The sequence below is a fragment of the Myotis lucifugus genome, unplaced genomic scaffold, assembly GCF_000147115.1.
Source record: "Myotis lucifugus unplaced genomic scaffold, Myoluc2.0 scaffold_1290, whole genome shotgun sequence".
In the NCBI taxonomy this organism is placed as follows: domain Eukaryota; kingdom Metazoa; phylum Chordata; class Mammalia; order Chiroptera; family Vespertilionidae; genus Myotis; species Myotis lucifugus.
In genome coordinates, this window is record NW_005872338.1 from 6,653 (window position 1) to 19,961 (window position 13,309).

At 66.5% G+C, this 13,309-nt stretch overlaps 1 protein-coding gene across 1 annotated transcript in view; it reads left to right on the plus strand.

The window, feature by feature from the left end:
* Nucleotides 1-7,326: 7,326 nt before the first annotated feature.
* Nucleotides 7,327-13,309, plus strand: part of KCNQ1 (potassium voltage-gated channel subfamily Q member 1) — a 16,900-nt gene continuing 10,917 nt past the window's right edge. Inside the window, exons 1-7 of the mRNA XM_023748343.1 lie at nt 7,327-7,403; nt 7,713-7,835; nt 10,210-10,321; nt 11,115-11,241; nt 11,676-11,754; nt 12,116-12,212; nt 12,724-12,864. Coding sequence (XP_023604111.1) covers nt 7,327-7,403; nt 7,713-7,835; nt 10,210-10,321; nt 11,115-11,241; nt 11,676-11,754; nt 12,116-12,212; nt 12,724-12,864 — 756 coding nt within the window. The remainder of the gene's footprint in view (nt 7,404-7,712; nt 7,836-10,209; nt 10,322-11,114; nt 11,242-11,675; nt 11,755-12,115; nt 12,213-12,723; nt 12,865-13,309) is intronic.

Below are 13,309 nucleotides of genomic sequence, written 5' to 3' on the forward strand. Positions count from 1 at the left end.
TCTCCGGTTTGAGGAGGATTGTGCGGCGTTGGCCTCGCCTCTGCCGCCTGTGGAGGAACTGCCCAGAGCGGTCCAGGCCCAAGTCCTCAGTGCGGGAGGCGGTCACGGGATCGCGCCGTATCCGCGGGGACATAGGTCACCGACGTCTTCCCGGGAGAAGCATATTCCTGTCGCCCAATGTGTTGGGCGTCTCCCCACTTTATAGAGTCTTCAACCTCCCTGGCGGCGAGTGCGCGGACCTCCCGTAACGTGTGCGATGCGTCACTAGGTCCGTGTGTTGGGCCGCGGACTGTGTGTCTCTCAGCTTCGTTTGGGGTGTTTGCTGCTCGTGGGCCGACCTGGTACCCGGGGCTGAGCTCGCTCGCTCTCGAACCCTCGTTTTTGTTCAGGATTCTCTGTGGAGATGACCCTGTCGACCCAAACACTCGCTTTTCTTTCCTCCTTTTCCATCTCTGCTTTTTCTGTTGTTTGTTTTTTAAATATATTTTTATTGATCTCAGAGAGGAAGGGAGAGGGAGAGAGAAACATCAGTGATGAGAGAGAATCATGGATCGGCCGCCTCCTGCACGCCCCACACTGGGATGGAGCCCACCACCCGGGCCTGTGCCCTGACCGGGAATCGAACCCTGACCTCCTGGTTCATAAGTCGACCCTCAACCACTGAGCCACGCCGGCCGGGTTCTCTGCTTTTTGTTTGTTCTTGCCGGGTGCCCTGGCCGGGAGGCCTCGGCCTCTCACGTGGGGTGGGGGTGGCTGTGGGTTTCAGCGGAGCCCCTTCCCGGCCGGGAGCGGGCTGCTGGGTTTTGCCAAACGTTTTCCCTGCGTCGATGGAGCGGGTTATGTGTTTCTTTCTTGGCTGGTTAACATGGCGCCCGGCTCCGGGGGCCTTTCCGGGCGTCCACCAGCTCCGACTTCTCTCCCTCCTTCCCCGCTTCCTAACGCCTCGCTCCTGCGCGTTACAGATGGCCCCTCTCTGACCCCCTCGCATCGGCCGCTCGGTCAGGACGCATTTTCCACAAGCACAGCCCGGCCGGCTTGCCAGCGCCGGGCGGGCGGCTCCGCATCTGCGGTCGCGAGGGAGCTGCCTGGGGCTCGTGTTCCCGGAGCAGCGTTGCTCTTGGCGTCAGGTGAGGGGCGGCGAAGGCTGGGGCGGCCCGGCGCCCGCTCAGGGGGGAGCGGGGGGTTCGTGGGCGACGGCCGCCCCCCTTCCCGAGAGCTGGGGGGACGTGCGGAGCCCCCGGCCCAGAGCTGTCTTTGTGGGAGCCCCGTTAGGACCCCGGGTCTCTCCTGGACCCGGCCCTCGGGCGCCCCTGCTCCCCTGAGCCGCCGCGGAGCCTGTGTGTCTTCGGAGGGGCTGGTTCCCACGTTTCCGCGAGCGGAGCCCGGCCAGCTGGGGAGCGGGGCCCCTCGTGATGGATGTCAGCCCGGGGGCCTGGGGACCGTGGGGTTTGCTGCGTCCGCACGCAGCTGTTCGAGGAGGGGCTCCTCCCTGCCCGGAGAGGGAACGCGGGCTGGGGCCCCCCGCCCCCTGTGCTGCTGGCCGTCCAGCAGGCGCCCCGCGCTGTGCTCCGGGGCCCGGCGGCCGGGTGGGGGGACGTGGGAGGGGGCCTCCAGCTGCACTCTGGGGGCGCAGCCCCCCTCAGGCACGGAATGCGGGGCCCGCCCTCCACGCCCAGCAAGCCACCGGCCTCGCACTCGCTCCGTGAACTCCAGCCTTAAAACAACACGCGGCCCAAGCTGCTCACGTGTCAGCCCTTCAAACAGCAGAGTCTGCACAATCCCCTGCCGTCCCCTCTCCGACCCTGAGGAGCAACACGGTCTCCGTCCACCGCCCGTCCCTCGCCCCGATGCCAGGGGGGAGCGAGGGCCCGGCGGGCACGGTGCACACACATGCACACCGCGTGCACTCACGGCACCCGCTCCCCACGGGCGCACCCCCCGCACACAGGCCCCCCGCCCCGACCTCCTGCCTGGGTCCCCGGGTCCCGGGCGCCCTCGGCTCGGCTGCAGGAAACCCCACTTGCACGCACGCCTTCCCGGCCCCTCGGCCAGACGGTTAGAAAGGCCGTTCATCGGAGGCTCTGGGTTTGGTGCGTGTCTAGTTCCGGGCGAATTCTTCCATAGAACTTTCTAGAAGCTCAGGCTCTCGGCGGTCACATCCCACCGCCCGTCGCCCAGCCCCCGGTAGGTGGCGACCACAGGGTGGGCCTTCTTTGGGGTGAACAGCCCTCAGTAAGGGGTCCCCATGTGGCCGGCGGGGGGATGGAAATAGCCCGGCGGGGGGACGGGGCTGCTCTAAATGTGCGCACAGCTGGCCACGGCGCTGGGTGTCCGCCGCGGGCACCGCACGGGCCTCCCGCTCCCACCACCAGCTGCAGGGCGGCCGCCGGCCACTCCTGTGTGTGCGAGGCCCGCGTGTGATTCACGGGGCTCTTGGCCCCGAGCTGTGCAGCAGGGCTGGGGGGGCTTCCGGACCTGTTTCCCCCAAAGCCCCCACCTTCTCGCTGTCAGAAGTCCTGGCCCCCCCCCCCCCCAGCGTTCCTGCCCTCAGCCCGGGCACGGCGGCTCCTCTCCCGGGAATGCCCTCCCTCCGCGTGAGGAGGCGTCTGATCCAGGCCCCCACCCCCACCCCTGCTTCTGCTGGTTTGCGGTGACCTGTGGGCTCCCTGGGCCCCAGAAGCCCCGCCCGTCTCTGCCCTCAGTTCAGTGGGGCCCCCGGCCTGCGTGCGTGTCAGGGTCCCATCGGGCTGGGTCAGTCTGCAGAAACCCCATTTCCAGTCCCGTCCACAGGCCGCGGGCTCAGGGTCTCGTCGGAGGGGACACAGCTCCACCTGAGCAGGGACTGGCGTGGGGCGCGTGGGCCTGTGGAGCAGGGACACTGGGGTTCACTCTGAACGGGCTGCTCTGGTGCCCGAGGAGAGCGGCCAGGGCTGGTCGCCTGTGGTTCATGACTCCTGCCAGGGTGTGGCGGGCGCCAGGGCCAGGGCCTGCCCAGGAGGAGACCGAACACCCCCACGCACAGGCTTCTTGCGGAAAAATAAATAATCTACCTGTACCTGTGTCTATATATCTGTGTCCATATCCATATCTATACCTATCTCTCCACCTCCACCTCTACCTCCACCTCCACATCCATGTCTATCTATATCTATATCCATATCCATCTATATCTATATCTATCTCTATGTCTATGTCTATACCTATATCTATACCTATCTCTATCTCTCTCTATCTCCACCTCCACCTCTACCTTCACCTCCAACTCTACCTCCACATCCATATCTATCTCTATCTATATCCATATCCAGCTATATCTGTATCTATACCTATATCTATACCTGTCTATGCCTATATCTATATCTATATCTATATCTATATCTATATCCATATCCATATCCATATCCATATCTATATCTATATCTATATCTATATCTATATCTATATCATCTATATCTATATGTATCTCTCTCTCTATCTCCACCTCCACCTCTACCTCCACATCCATATCTATCTATATCCATATCCATATCCATATCCATATCTATATCTATATCTATATCTATATCTGTATCTATATCCATATCGATATCTATATCTATATCTATATCTATTTCTATACAGGTTCCTGTGAAGCCTATAGAAGTGATGTTGGAGATATCGCTTTATTCACCCCCTAGGCTGCCGAGGGGTGAAAGGAGAGGGAAGAACTTAATCAGACACACAGTCCTGTCCCATAGGGTGGCTGGGGTGGGGGCTCCCCAGCTCAGAGCAGGCTCGGCTCCGCGTTTAGGGCCTGGAAGGCTCTCGCTGGTGGAAGAGGCCGGGGGGCCGCCCGCCTGCGTGAGGGAGACGGAGCGATCCGCTCAGAAGCCACCGGCCACGCGGAGAAGCCACACGTGAAACAGCCATCGAAGGATGATGGGAAGGAACCAACCGACCCGGTTTTACACTAAATGCGAACGTCCCGGATTTCTCTCGGGTGGGATGAGCGTGCGGCCACGTGGAGAGCTGGGGCGTGGCCCTGTGCGTGGCAGCACGGCACTGTGCCCCCACCCCCCAGCACTGCCTGACGGCGGGCGATGCTCACACCGGGCCCGGGGCTGGCTGGCGCTTCGCTGGGTTTGCCAGCGCTGGCTCCCACACGGGTGACGTTCCCCCGTTAAAAGCAAATAACAACAGAGAAAACGCACATTGTCTGGCGCACAAACACGCGGACACCCGTTCGCCAGGCCTCCCAGCGCCTCCGTGGGGTTCCTGGGGCCGCGTCGCCTTTGTGTCCTCAGCGGGTCACCCCAGTCCGGCCCCCAGAGAGGGCCACGCCTGCCTCCCTGACCTGCCAGGTGCCGGGGGGCTGCTGTGCCCGGGACCCCTCGGTGCAGCGGGCAGGGTCCTGGGCGGGGCCCCTCCTGCAGCCGCCCATAGTCAGTGCCGTTGGTCGGCCCGGTGGCACCGTCGGAGTCCACGTGAAATTAAAGTGGCCGAGGGGCCCCGCTGCCACGCCATGTGGCCGTCTTTATCCGGAGGCGGAGCCGGGAGCCTGTGGTCTGGGATGGCTTTGGCTCACGATGGGGGGCCGGGCACAGGCCAGGACCCCGCGTCTCTCGTCTTGTCCTGATTCTCCGAGGGGCTCCGACCCGTTCGCAGAGCTGGTGACCAGCGTCAGGAGTCCGCAGGCGCCGGCGTGACGGGGGCGGAGAGGAGTGTGGGGCCAGAGCAGGGCCGCCCGGGCTTCCGGACACAGGACGGGTTTGCTCAAGGGGCATCCTCAGTCTTAGTGCTTCCTGAACGGCGGTCAGCGCCGCCGGAGGAGTCCCCCAGATGCCCACGTGGGGGGCACGCAAGGCTCGGTCCAGGTGGCCACGGAGCCTGCAGAAGGCAGCACAGACCCGAGCGAGGGCTCGGGAGGAGCGGGCGTGTCCCCCGGAATTTCCCGCGTGGGGTGGGCGCTGGGCTGGGGGTCCGTGCTGGGCCGGGTCGAGTGGAAAAGGCAGGCCCGGCCTGGGGAGCTGCTGGGAGCGGGGAGGGGCCCCCTGGGTTGGGTGAGTCCCGCCGACTGGGCCAGGAGAGGCAACCGGGGAGAGATGGCCGGGCCGGGTGGTGTGAAGGGCCTGAGGTGTGTCCTAGGGGCTCGGGTGTCATGTCGAGGGGTCTTCTGAGTTGTGGGTGGCATGGGGTCCCGATGGTGGGGCCCTGAGACAGGTGTGGGCGAGGCCCTCCTCCAGTCCCCCCCCACCCCCCGCCCCACCTGTGCTGGGACCTGGGCCCTCCTTCCTTCCTCCGGTCACTTCTCTCTTGGGGCCATTCACCACCAGGGTCACCCCTCCCACCACGCCCAGCGCCCGGTGGGCAGGTCAGAGGTCGCGGGCAGCAGCGGGCAGAATCTCAGGGTCACTGTGGGCAGCCAGGACCTCAGGCCAAGGCTGTGGGGGGCTGTGGGCAAGGGAAGCAGCTGAGCACAGGGCTGAGGAGGAGGTGGACGGGGGAGCCGGGCGGGTCAGGTCCCAGGGGGGTCCCAGCAGACGGCCCTGCTCCACCCCCACCTCTGCCCGCTCCACGGGGCGCCCCCGGGCCCTGCCCCACGCCGGGCGACTCTGTGGCGGCGACGGGACGGACTGGCGCTCCGCGGGGTGGGAGGCGGCATGCACGGAGGCCCAGCTGTGCCCAGCACATGTCACGGGGGCCCAGGAGCCTCACGGGGGCGCGGCCGGAGCAGCTGCCCGCAGGCGGGACCCTGAACAAAGGGCGCTTTGAGCAGCCCTCGCGCCTGCTTCGCACCGTCCGGCCAGCTGACCCCGGAAACGCGGGGCCCGCTCCCTCTGCGGCTTAGCGGGGCCCACGTGGGAGGAACAGCTGCCCGAGCCGGCCAGCGGCTGGGGGGAACCCCCCGGCCCCCGGGTCTGCGAGCCTGCGGGAGAGGCAGCCCCTCGCCCTGCAGTGCACCCCTGGCCGGTAGGTGGCTGGGCAGGCCCCGCGCCCAGAGGCCTTCGAGGGGCCCTGGTGCCCTAAGGTCCCCAGGCCGGGTTCGAGTCAGCCACGTCCGGCACCCACAGGCCGCCAGGGTCTGCGGTGACGTCTGTCCTGGACCCGGTTCCTGCTTTTGGTCAGCCCTGACCCCAGCCTGCTGTCCCTCAGCCCCCAGAGCCCAGCCTCCCCCCCGAAAGGTGACCTTTCCTCTGACAGAGCAGGGCACCTGGGTCGGAATCACGGGGCTGCCTTGGCTGCACAGCCAGAACCCCCGAAACGAAAGCAATGCTTTCATCCCAGAGGTGGGGGCGCCCGGCCGTCCGGGCCAGCGTGTGTGGCCCGGGCCCCGCTCGGTCCCGTGTGAGCGGCTAAGGCACGGGTGCCCGCAGGGGAGCCCCGGACGCTGCGCCCTGAGGTCCCCCCAGGGCGAGGCTGATGAGAACGAAGTGGCAGATAAGGCGGCCGCCGCCCTTCATCCCCAAGAGGTTGAAGCCCCTGAGCCATTGCCAGCTCCCCTCGGCGCCGGAGAGCGAGCCCAGAGGAGCACCTGCTTTTCTAAACCTTTATCTCGACTCCTGGGGTTTCCAGTGACCCCCCACGGGGCCTGCGTGCCTTCCTGGCCCAGCTCCTCACTCGTGACTGTGGCCTGGTGTGTGCCTGCCGGACGGCAAGGCTCCACCGTGAGGAGGAAGTCTCAGGCGGCGCAGGGTGGCTCCGTGGGGGCGGCTCCGTGGGGAGCCCTCGCCCCTTCCGCACCCCAGCCCGCCCTCTGTGCTCCGTCCCCGTGTCGTGGCTGCAGCCGTGGCCTGAGCTCGGTGGCTCCTTCGCTGCTGAGCTGACTGTGCCTGAAGGCGAGGGGCGCGGCCTGAGGCGGCTGTCGGGGACGCTCCTGGCCACGGCGGCCGGCAGGGCTTGGGGTGCTGCTGCCTGGGGTGTGCCCGGAGGGTCCGGTGCCGAGACCTGCCCAGCGAGGGGCCGGGCGTTCCCAGCTCAGCGCCCAGGGCTCCGGTTTCGCCATGTCCTCGCCAGCACTTGTTATTGTCTGTTTTTTTTTCTTTCTTTTTAAAGAAATATATGTGTATTGATGTCAGAGAGGAAGAGCGAGGGAGAGGGAGAGAGAGAGAGAGAAACATCAGTGATGAGAGAGAATCATGGATCGGCCGCCTCCTGCACGCCCCACATGGGATGGAGCCTGCAACCCGGGCCTGTGCCCTGACCGGGAATCAAACTGTGATCTCCTGGTTCATTGATCGACGCTCAGCCCCTGAGCCAGGCCGGCCGGGCTGTTTTTTTCTTTCTGATGGAGCCACCCTGGTGGGTGTGAGGGGCGCCTCCCGAGGTCTGGTCTGCGATTCCTTGGCGATGAGGGATGCCGTAGGCTTGCTGGCCGTTGGTGCATCTTCTCGGGAGAAACACCCCCTCAAGTTCTTCGCCCGTTTGTAACCGGGTGTCTGTGGGAACGTTGTCCTTACTGACAATTCTAAACGATACAGATCACCCCGCTGGGAGCCACCCAGTCCCCGCCCTCGCCTCGGCGGGGATGGGGGGTGGTGGCTGCTTGGACCCCACACGTCCCTGTGTCTCAGGTCCGGGGGCCTCTGGCAGGCGGCCATGCTCTGTCTGTACCCAGTCCCGGCGCCCAGACCGGCCCGGGCCCATCCGTGAAGCCAGCAGCCAGGAGGCAGGCTCGCTTTGTCGGTGGGTCAGTGCGAGGGGTGGGGGGTGTCTGTGTCTCACCCCTGACGCAGGCGAGGCCCCTGTCCTCCCGCCTTCGGGGCAGAGTTCAGGACCATCTCCACGGGCAACGGGGTGCACACCCAGGGCTCCCTGGGGCCCATCCCTCCCAGGACAGAGACCCCCGGGCATGACGGGTGGGCCCTGAGGCCGGAGGCTGGCCCCCCTAAACCACAGTGAGGTGGGGTGTTCCCAGAAGGAGGGGCGGCACCACGAGCCGGCGCTGCCTGGACTGGCCTGGCCGGGACATCGGCCCCAGGAGTGTCGGCCACAGGAGCCCCAGGACCCGCCGAGGGCGCCCGTTCTGAGGTCCAGCCTGGCGTGGCCCTGAGGGCTGTGCTGCCGGGCACCGGAGGCGGGTGGAGGTCCCAGGCTCGGCCCTCCCTCCCGTCCCGTCCCGGCCAGCCGGCCGCCGTGTCGCCGAGCCGGGGGCCCGGGCCACTTAGATACGGTGAGCCCAGCGGCCAGCGGCCGGCTCTGCATTCCAGACTCAAACAGGATTTGGGGATTAGCATTGTTTAAAATTATTCCTACACCTCACCCTCCGGAGGGGTCCCGCGTCTCAGCCGGCGCCCCCGAGGTCCCGCGTCTCAGCCGGCGCCCCCGAAGGCAGGGCAGCTGGGTCCCCGGAGTGGAGGCCGGATGAACCGGGGGTCACGCCGCCCTCGGCGGAGGCTCCCGACGGTCATTCCTTTAAGGTCTCGCCCGAGACGCCTGTCGCTCCCGATCTGATTAGGAAGCGCTGACGAGTTTAGTGATTTAAAAATGCCCCGAAATGAGAAAAGAGCCCGCTAGCGGGCGGCCGGCCGTGCGGGACACTCCTCATGCCATCGGGGCATTCGCGGGGCACAGATGAGCGAGACAGTCCCTGCCGGCGTGCGCCCGTCCGTCCTCCCTTCTTCATTCCGTGTGTCTGCGTCAGTGCCCACCGGGGCTGGGGCAAGGGGGTGGACAGATGGACGTGCCCCCTGCCCCATGGGCTCAGCCAGCTCCCAGTTAGGCCGCTGCCCCTGAAGCTGAGGAGAGAGGAGGGACTGGTGCCCGCCATGAGGCCGTTTGCCCTGCCACTGTCTCCCCGTGTCCCCAACCACACACACCCCGGCCCCTGAAGGACTCGACCTTACAAACCAAGAACATTTTTGCAAAAGGCAGGCAGGCGGCGTCCCGCAGGCTCACCCGTCGCCCACGGGCCGGGCCCCACACACAAGCCGGGTGGCACAGGCATCCCACCGCCCTAGTGAACAGCGCGTGAGTGCCCGCCGGCAGCGCCAGCGCCCCGCACCCCTGTGCTGGGCTCCGTGGCGGGAGGGCAGACACTGGGTGTGGGAGCGGGGCCTGCTGCTGCCGCCCCTGGGAGCAGACGCCCCTGCCAGCGCCGGGTCCTGGGGTGGGGGCACGGGACAGGGAACCAGCTGTCAGTGGCCTGACCCCTGATCGGCGCATCTTACTGAGCACAACGCCCTCCAGGCCCGTCCCCGTGGGAGCCTGTGTCGGGTTCGCTTCCCCGTTGAGGCCAAGCGCGATGCCGTTGTGTGGAGGCACCACAGGTTGTCGGGGCTGTTGGGGGCCCCGGGAGATGCCACCAACATTGAAGACGCCTTTCTTCTGTTTCTGGGGGTCTCCGAGGGTTCGCCCCGAATCGCCGTCCCCGTGGCGCCGCCTCGCCGGCTCGGCCGCGGCCTCTGCCAGGCCCGGTGACGCGGTGTGTGTGCAGTGACGTGCCTCCCTTCGCCCCTGCCCGCGGCCTTCCCCAGCCTGTGCCGTGCGGGCCGCGCGCTCCGTGGCTAAGCGAGTGCCCGGTATTTCGTGCTCCTTGGATGCCAGTGGAAACAGGGCCGCGCTGGCAGCTTCCTTTGCAGATTGCCCATTGTTGGCCGAGACAATGCAGCTGATACCGTGAGGCCGCCGAGTTCTGTGTGCTGACCCCGTACCTCACTTTGCCAGATCCGTGGATTAGGCCTAGCAGGGTTTGGGGGGTCGTGAGGGTCTCCCCGGCTGAGTTCGCATCACCTGCCAGCAGACAGGGTCTTCTTCCTCGGTTCCGGTTTGAATGCCTCTCACCGCCCGTTCCCGCCTCCCGGCTCTGGCTGGAAGGCGGGGGCTGCGTCGAGTCGAAGTGGGGGGAGTGGGCACCCCTGTCTTGTTGCTGGTCTCGGGGGGAAGGCTTTCACCTCTCCCCATCCAGACACTGTTTGGTGCGGGGTTTTCTGGTGACTTCACCCCACGGAGGCAGCTCCCTTCTCCTCCGAGTCTGTGGAGCGTTTCTGGCCCGAAAGGGTGTTGAATTTTGCCGAGCGCTCGTTCCGAGCCGGCTGAGGTCATGTGTTTGCTCCCTCATTCCGTTGGGGTGAGGTATGGGATTGATTGGTACTCACACGCTGAACCGTCCTTGCATTCCAAGGACAAATCCCACTTGGTCATCGCGTCTAATCTGTTCAATATGCGGCGGTTTTTTCCTCCACGTTCCTGAGAGACGTGGCTCTGGGGTTTTTTCCTCTTTTTTCCTCGTAGTGTCTTTGTTTGGCTTCGGGATCGGGGTGATGCTGGCCTCACCGAGCGAGTTGGAAAGTGTCCCTCCTCTTCAGCTTTGGGGGAACGTCGGAGACGGGTCGGTGCCGGTTCTGTAAGCGCCGGATGGACTTCCCCAGCAGAGCAGGAGGCCCAGGGCTCTCCCTTCCCGGGAGGGGCCTGATGTCCGCCTCCAGCTCCTGACCAGTCCCAGGCACGTCCAGCCTGGCCTGCTTCTCCCTGGTGTCGTCCTGGGAGGTTTTGCGTTTCTAGGAATCGGCCCGTTTCCCCCGGCTGTCCAGCGTGGTGGCTGGCGTGGGCGCTGGCCTCCTGAGTTGAGTTTCACCCGCCTGTCTTCACTTGTCTACCCGCCCACCCGCTCTCCCTCCCTCCCTCCATCGTCCGTCTGTCCACTGTGCGTCCATCCGCTGTAACTCAGACGCTCACAGTGGCCCGGCTTCGCCCAGGTCCCCGGCTGCAGGCTGACATGGGGCACAGCCTTTCCGGAGCCTGGGTGATGGCAGGGGTCCCCCCCTTGGCAGTCACAGCCGCCAACATTGACCCTGCCCCTCCTTTCGGGACGGGGCCAGTGCTGCCCTCTGACCCCACTTGGCCCTTCCTGCTGGGCCCAGCTCCCCGCCCGAGGCTGCGGGGGACCCCGGAGGCTGCACGGCTTGAGCTTCGGGCTCCGCGCTGTGCACGGGCGCTGGCTGGAGCCTGCGGGCCCCGGGCCAGGCCGGGGCACCTTCCCGACCCAGAGCCGCGCCGCGCCCCGGGGGCACGCCCTCTGGGCCGGGTCTGAAGAGCAGGGCGCCCACTGCAGGTGGCCTGGGCGGGCGGGCCCCGGTGCGGCTGCGGGATGGGTGGCGGAGCGGCCGCGAGGCGAGCTCACGGTTCTGTCCCCACAGGAGATCGTGCTGGTCGTGTTCTTCGGGACGGAGTACGTGGTCCGCCTCTGGTCCGCCGGCTGCCGCAGCAAGTACGTGGGCGTCTGGGGGCGGCTGCGCTTCGCCCGGAAGCCCATCTCCATCATCGGTGAGTCCCGTCTGTCCCCGCGGGAGTGTCCCCCGAGATTCCGGGCCAGCGCCCCAGGAAGGGCCGATCGGGCAGGGCGGACCCCCACCCTGAGTGCCTCCGGGGGGAGTTCCCGGGCTTCACTCTCCGTGACAGGCAGGACCCGAGGCCAGCGGGGTGACTCCCGGGTCCCCCAGCACAGGAGCCAGCCTCAGCGTCCAGCCCCCTGCCCTCAGGCCCTGCTCCCGGGACAGAGGTTTGGGGCGAACTCGGCACAGCAGGGTGCCTGCTGCCCTCAGCGGCCTGCGGGCCAGCCTGGGGGTGGGCCGGGTGGGCCGGGTGGGCTCTGCAGGTGCCGGGACAGTCCCTTTGGGGGACCCCGTCCCCCCCACCCGCCAGGCTCTTTCCGCGGAGCTGGCTGCCGGGCTGGTGACGCGGGAACTCTCCGCCCGCAGACCTCATCGTGGTCGTGGCCTCCATGGTGGTCCTCTGCGTGGGCTCCAAGGGGCAGGTGTTCGCCACCTCGGCCATCAGGTACGCCGGCTGCAGGCTCTCGGGCCGGGACGGGCCCCGGCTGAGCTGAGTTAGGGATGCAGGCCCGGCCCAGCTCCCCCTCGCTATCCGGACTTGGGCTGTGACCTAACCATCCAGGGACCTCAGTCTGCTCCTCTGTAAACGGGGGGTGGGGGTGGGGGGGGATCCGGCCGGAGGCGGCCGAGGGTGGGGGGCGGGGGGAGGACCGTGCAGGTCTGGCCCAGGCTTGGGGAAGGGCGAGGGGCAAGGGGGTGCACGCGGTGAGTGGCGGCTCATGGCCAGTTGGGGGGAGGCGCCTGGGGGCTGTGGGGCCTGCCCGGCGGGGACCTGCCCGGAGGGGACACCGGCTTCTCCTTCGCAGGGGCATCCGCTTCCTCCAGATCCTGCGGATGCTGCACGTGGACCGCCAGGGTGGCACCTGGAGGCTGCTGGGCTCCGTGGTCTTCATCCACCGCCAGGTGGGCCCGGGGGCAGGGCTGGGGCGGGGACAGCGGCCTGCCCGTCTGATGGGGTGCCCGTTCCTTCTGGGTGGGGACAAGGGACTGTCAGGCACAGGACAGGACAGCCAGGTGATGTGGGGACGGTCCAGAGGCTCCGGATCTAAAGCCGGGCCAAGACCAGCCCTGGAGGGGGGTGGGGGCTCTCGTGGTTCCAGGCCGGCACATGCCTTTGCTGCTCCCATGTCCCCACCCGCCCTCGACGCCGCGGGAAGGGAGCCGGGCGGCCAGGGGAGCCCGTGCCGCCCAGACCGTGTGCCCAGGCCATGGTGGGCCTGCCGGCTCCTGGGGCTGGGGCCCCACCGCCGTCTTGGACGAGAGTTGTGAGAAGTAGTCGTTGCGAAGTGCAGGGAGACGCGGTGGAGATGGCACGTCCCCGTCTGGGTGCCGTGGGGCCTGGTGGCCGCGTGCACCCCCCCCCCCCGCCCCGGCCCACCGCCTGCGCTGCCCGCTGACCCGCCCCCTCCCCCAGGAGCTGATCACCACCCTGTACATCGGCTTCCTGGGCCTCATCTTCTCCTCCTACTTCGTGTACCTGGCCGAGAAGGACGCCGTGAACGAGGCGGGCCGCGTGGAGTTCGGCAGCTACGCCGACGCCCTGTGGTGGGGAGTGGTAGGTCGGCCTCAGGCGGGCGGTCTGTGCGGTGGGGGCTGCGCGGTCTCTCCCCCCCGCCGCCCCGTCCATCCCCCCCCCCCACCCCGGGGCCTGGGCAGAGACGGGGGCAGGATGTCCCCTGTGGCCCTTGGGCTCTGGGTTCTCAAGACTCGATGCCTCATTGATGGGGACTCCGAGCCCCAAAGTCTGGCCGTGGCCTGATAAGAGCCGAGAGAAAAGCTTATCTTCTTTTTATATTTTATATTTGTGCTTTTTTTGTTTTAGTTTTTTCCACTCTTTTCACTATATTTTTTTTTTGGATATTGTTTATTTTTTCGAAATAGGACGGGGAGATGTTGCAGCTTCTCCGCGTACAGATCGCAGTCGCCTCTAAAAAAATGTGGTCGACCTAAAAACAGGATACCAACGTGAAGCGAGAAACAAGTGGGAGTACGAGCGTGGC